Here is a 6000-nt window from a genome sequence, read left to right on the forward strand (position 1 = left end):
GTGGCTCAACAAAACCCTTCCAACAGTGGAGTAATGGTGCAGTAGCAATGCAGCAAGCACGTGGTAAACTGTGGAACATCTGCTCATTTCTCCCCCATCCAGATACCGGAGCATCGATGGGACTTTTGAGGCCTGTGTGTGAGGGTACGGCTTCGGGTGTTTGAGGTTAGTCTGAAACCGACCGCGCGAGTGACCTCCGTGCTTGCGTCTTCCTTTTCACGAATGTGGGTTTTGCATTATGATGAGGAAGCTGCCTGACATCACAAATCAAGGCGGTAAATGAGCATACCGCTCTTCGGTCTCTGGTCATGTGAAGGGAAGGGAAAAAAAGAAAAAGGGAAGAAAAACAAGGAAAAAAGACAAGCGAAAGTGACACAGTTCATAAATAGTTTATTTTGGACATAAGACATGAATTAGCATAGGACATTCTGCACTTAACCGTGTAAACAATAATGAATTAATGGCATAAAATACACGTCTTATCGTGCCATAAACTCATCTTTGTAGAAAACTGGACAGGAAATGATGTTAAAAGTAGAACGCACACTTAAATATAAGCAAATGAACAACTGAGTCAGGCTTTCCTATCTATAATTGTGGGGGGGGTGTAAAGGGGGGAGAGAGCAGGTTATTGGCTGGGTAGTAGGTAGTGCTTAGGTAGTGCTGGAGAAGAGGCAGTCTGTCTATTAGATTTTGCCCCTGTTGCTCCAGAGACTGACGGATGAGAAGCCCACAAAGAGCCATGAGGGCAGGGGGGTCACCTGGTAGAAAGAGACAGAGAGAGATATTTTATCAGCACTTCAGATTCCGTAGCTCCTCCATCACCGCTTTATGCTTCAACAAATGTGCATCTTGGTCATACTGCATGTAGCCTGGCACTTAACGTGAGGCACCGTTGAGGTAACGCAGTTGTATGGTGGACCCTCCCCTTACACTGCTCACAGCCAGGAACAGCTCCACCCCCCCGGGGGGAGATCCCTGAAAGCTACGCCGAGGAAGCAGCCACTGACAATGTATCCCAGAGTTCCTGCGTCAGCATCCAGCACCACCAACACAGTTTCAGGGACAGGGAAGAAGTGGCCCTGGCGTCTCTAGGCCCCTCTCTCCGGGGTATTTCCCCAGAATCAGACCCCCATGCCAAAGCTGATTGGTGCTGAGCTCCCATCCCCAAGACTGGGCATCTGTGCCTGATAGCATGCTGTAACCTGAGGCTTGCAGCAGGCAGTTTTCAGTGGTAATGGCAATCACAGCATGACTTCCTCTGTGGGCCGGATCCCACCGCATCTCCCACAGGTGTAGCCCACGCTTAACGCCCATCTCAGCCCTCACCCCATCGCTGCTCTGTTCAACGGGTTCGCGAGTCACTTCCTGTTTTGTGGCCAAAGGCAGGAAGTGAGTTGAGCAGTGTGAGGCGCTCCAGTGCGATCGTCTGTTATCTGGAACAACTGGAGAGGAGTTCAGCATGACGGCCAGGCGAGAGGAGGTCGGAACAGCTGCCGTGAGGAAGGCTGATGAAGAGGGGGGCTTTTTGTCTGCTGTCGTGCCACACAGCCAAACAGATAACGTGAGTCCCATTGGTACAAACAAGAGGAACAGGTCTCACACTCACAACCAAGCACGATTTCACAGCAAGGTCCCACAGGGGTCACCACCTTTGGCTGCACCACTGACTGTGCCTTTCAGCTCATCAAATCAGACCTGTTGGGAATACAGACAAAGTTCTTGTTCACATTGAAGAAAAATTATGCAAATGAGACCCCCCCTCAAAAAAAAAAAAACAAAACAAAAATTCATCCTCAAACCGAATGTACAGTCGTTTGCCTTGTAATCTAGGCGTCACGGTTGAAACTCTTCTGTTAATATGTGCGAATCTGAATCAAATGTAAACTTGTTGGTTTTTTTTTTTTTTGTACTAAATATAGCTCGGTAGTGAAAATCCCCTCTGAGATGTGCTCAGCGGCCCTATCGTGACCCAGAGTGACACCTGGAAAAATCACATTTTATCAAAAACAAGCCGGCCAAATTCTCTGCCAAGCGTAGCAGCCCTAAAAGCTGTCACAACAACTTGACAGATAAGTGATTTGTGGTGAGAGGGTTGTCCCTTTAAAGAAACCTCTGCCTGCTGTCTAACGTTATATTACATATATACATGATCTATATGTTGACTGTGCTGCAGTTACTATATGTTTCTTAGTCAGGAGCAGCCTAGTGTTCTGGCTGGAACCAGCCCAGGTGCAACATGGCCGTAGACTGTGTGTCATTTATATTTCTTGCCATTGAATAGGCCAGATTGACTTTTTATAGCTGTTGTCATAGTTTAGGTCAGATTGTTATTTATTGATGTATTGTCTCAGAGAGTAAGGGAAAAATCCCACACAATTAAAATTATGCATAATTATGCATAATTATGCAAAATATGGATTTTTCTAAAAATGGCTAAAAACCACTTTTCTCGGCATTTCAGATGATTCTGAGCATCTTTGATTTTTTTCACCTACGTAAAAAAAATTTCTGGGACTTAGAAATGTTTTGGCATTATATGCAAAATATATGCGTTTTTGCAAAAATGCACTTATGATCCTCGTTTTTTTTGGAGGTGGTAGGTATTGTTCCAGAGAGGACTAGAAAAATAGCAGAACATTAAAATAATTATGCATAATTATGCAAAACGTGCATTTTCTAAAAAAGGCTAAAAACCCCTTTTCTCGGCATTTCAGATGATTCTGAGCATTTGGGGGGAGGGAGTTGGAGGGGGGGGTGTTTAGGGGCAGGGGGGAGGCGGTTAGCTGGCAGGATGAAGAGGAGGAGGGAGATTTAGACGGGCGGATAACCAAACCGCTACATTGTAGCGGGGTTCTTCTAGCATATCTATATAATTACATTTTGTACCACTCGGGGAGTTGCACTTAATTTCGCTGTACAGACGTACAACGGCAGGTAAAGGCATTAATTGATTAACTGATATAAATAAACCCACGCCTCGTGTACAGGGCATGACGTAAGAGGGTGCGGTAGTCTGTCAGCACCCATCTCTCTGAAATAGACGGATGAGTTTTAAAGAAGAGCTCACCAAGTTGTTTTCCGTCCCCTGCTTGAATAACTGGACACAGGAAGTGGACTTTTGACGAATCTGTTACGTCTGCACACATCGACAGTGCTGCGTTTGATTCGGTGCTGTTCTATTGTGCTGGGAACGATTGGTGATGCCTGCGGGCTCTGGGTCGTTTGATCGGGTCTGCCTGTGATGCTGTGCGTAGCGGTTGTGTCGAGCGACAGCGCTGTGTCCTGACGTGATTTCTAAATACAATAGAATCCCCAAATAATCGTCATTTATAAAGGCCGCGCGTCAGGCGCAGCGCGCGCCGCGACGCCTCCGGGCCGCCCGGTGACACGGCGACAGCGTCCGCCTCGGGAACGCCGCAGTCCACCACGGCGGCGCGGCTCCGTGATCGTCTGGTGACGGTCTTGTAACTTGACGGCCCTACGGGAAAAAAAAAAGGGGGGGGGGCGGACTACATTTTGGCTCAACGTGGCCCGGAGCTGGCCAACGGACCCTACGTAGCCGTTACCCGCGCGCGGGGGGGGGGAGGGGGGAGGAACGCGCCAGGCAGGCGGCACGCGTCTGCCCCCCTCAAAGCCGTTTCCTGGGTTTCACCGCGTCCTGTAGTGAACGTACACGTAGACGGCGAAACAGACGAAGAGGATCAAACTCGGGCTCCTGACCGAGAGGAAAAGAAAAAGAAAATAAAACCAGAAGCGGCTCATTTCTACGCGAGGCGCATGCGCACAAGAGGGTGCGAGGGAGGCGAGGACGCGCCTCGGTTTGGCCCAAACGCGGCGTGTGACGTCATACCGTCAAACCTGACGTCTCATACACGTGAGAGACGACCGGTGACGTCGGGTTTTGTTGAAATATTGGACTTTTTACTCCTCAGAATAATGCGTTTCCTTTTCGCTAATCTAACAAGCCGCGCACAAATGACGTAGAAAAATGATCAGTTGTACATGTTTTTACAACTCTCAGTAGCACAGTACATACAAGACAGACGGGATTCCTCTGTTCAGATAAATGACCTCATTCTTCGGCTTGAAGAAAAAGTTGACAGATATAGTGGCACAAGAGTAAGAACCAGTGGCGGCTGGTGCTAAAAAAAAATTGGGGGGGGGGCGCGCAATTTACCTTGGCTCAGCACACCTGACAGCTGCTTTAATGTCCACACAGTCACAGTTATTAAGAAGGACAATGTAGCCTATAGATTTTATCAGGGTTCGTAGATGGTGGATGATTGACAGTCGAGATGAGGCATCGTGGTGCGTGTGAACATGATTGACAGCCACGAGAATTGTCCAGTCACATTAGATCAAAAACATTAAAACAATACCAATTCGCTGCCAATAAAAGCTGGCGTGTCTGGGGGCACACAGAACAGCGCCCCCTGGAAAATCTGAAGAAACCAATCAGACAGCAGCCTCAGGTCACCTGCTCACCAAAAGTTTGAGGGCTTACGGGGCATCCGGAAAGTATTAACACCCCTTCACTTTCCCCACATTTTGTTATGTTACAGCCTTATTCCAAAATGGATTAAATTCCATTTTTTTTCTCGTCAATCTACACACAATACCCCATAATGACAAAGTGAAAAAGTTTTTGTAGAAATGTTTACAAATTTATTAAAAATAAAAAACTGAAATATTGCATGTACATAAGTATTCATACCCTTTGCTATGACACTCAAAATTGAGCTCAGGTTCATCCTGTTTCCACTGATCATCCTTGAGATGTTTCTACATCTTGATTGGAGTCCACCTGTAGTAAATTCAATAGATTGGACATGATTTGGAAAGGCACGCACCTGTCTATATAAGGTCCCACTGTTGATGACAGTGCATGTCAGAGCAGAAACCAAGCCATGAAGTCAAAGGAATTGTCTGTGGATCTCCGAGACAGGATTGTATCGAGGCACAGATCTGGGGAAGGGCACAAAAAAATGTCTACAGCTTTGAAGGTCCTGAAGAGCACATTGGTCTCCATCATTCGTAAATGGAAGAAGTTTGGATCCACCAGGACTCTTCCTAGAGCTGGCTGCCCAGCCAAACTGAGCAATCGGGGGAGAAGGGCCTTGGTCAGGGAGGTGACCAAGGACCCGATGGTCACTCTGACAGAGCTCCAGCGTTCCTCTGTGGAGATGAGAGAACCTTCCAGAAGGACAACCATCTCTGCAGCACTCCACCAATCAGGCCTTTATGGTACAGTGGCCAGATGGAAGCCTCTGCTCAGTAAAAGGCACATGACAGCCCGCTTGGAGTTTGCCAGAAAGCACCTAAAGGACTCTCAGACCATGAGAAACAAGATTCTCTGGTCTGATGAAACCAAGATTGAACTCTTTGGCCTGAATGCCAAACGTCACGTCTGGAGGAAACCAGGCACCTCTCCTCACCTTGCTAATACCATCCCTACAGTTAAGCATGGTGGTGGCAGCATCATGCTGTGGGGATGTTCTTCAGTGGCAGGAACTGGGAGACTAGTCAGGATTGAGGGAAAGCTGAATGGAGCAAAGTACAGAGAGATCCTTGATGAAAACCTTCTCCAGAGCGCTCAGGACCTCAGACTGGGGCGAAGGTTTACCTTTCAACACGACAACGTCCCTAAGCACACAGCCAAGACAACGAAGGAATGGCTTCGGGACAAGTCTGTGAATGTCCTTGAGTGGCCCAGCCAGAGCCCAGACTTGAACCCCATTGAACATCTCTAGAAAGACCTGAAAATAGCTGTGCAGCGATGCTCCCCATCTAACCTTAAAGAGCTCGAGAGGATCTGCAGAGAAGAATGGGAGAAATACCCCAAATATAGGTGTGCCAAGCTTGTAGCTTCATACCCAAGAAGACTTGAGGCTGTAATCGCTGCCAAGGGTGCCTCAACCAAGTACTGAGTAAAGGGTGTGAATACTTATGTACATGCAATATTTCAGTTTTTTATTTTTAATACATTTGCAAAAATTT

At 47.4% G+C, this 6000-nt stretch overlaps 1 protein-coding gene across 1 annotated transcript; it reads right to left on the minus strand.

Moving 5' to 3' along the window:
* Positions 1 to 640: 640 nt before the first annotated feature.
* si:ch1073-228j22.2 (SPRY domain-containing SOCS box protein 2) lies at positions 641 to 3271 on the minus strand. The gene is given in 4 exon segments (XM_056286523.1): positions 641 to 969; positions 972 to 1091; positions 1093 to 1698; positions 3071 to 3271. Coding segments are annotated over 3 exon segments (693 nt in total). The 5' UTR covers positions 1576 to 1698; positions 3071 to 3271; the 3' UTR covers positions 641 to 879.
* Between the last annotated feature and the right edge of the window lie 2729 nt (positions 3272 to 6000).

Source organism: Lampris incognitus, chromosome 9, assembly GCF_029633865.1.
Source record: "Lampris incognitus isolate fLamInc1 chromosome 9, fLamInc1.hap2, whole genome shotgun sequence".
Taxonomy (NCBI): domain Eukaryota; kingdom Metazoa; phylum Chordata; class Actinopteri; order Lampriformes; family Lampridae; genus Lampris; species Lampris incognitus.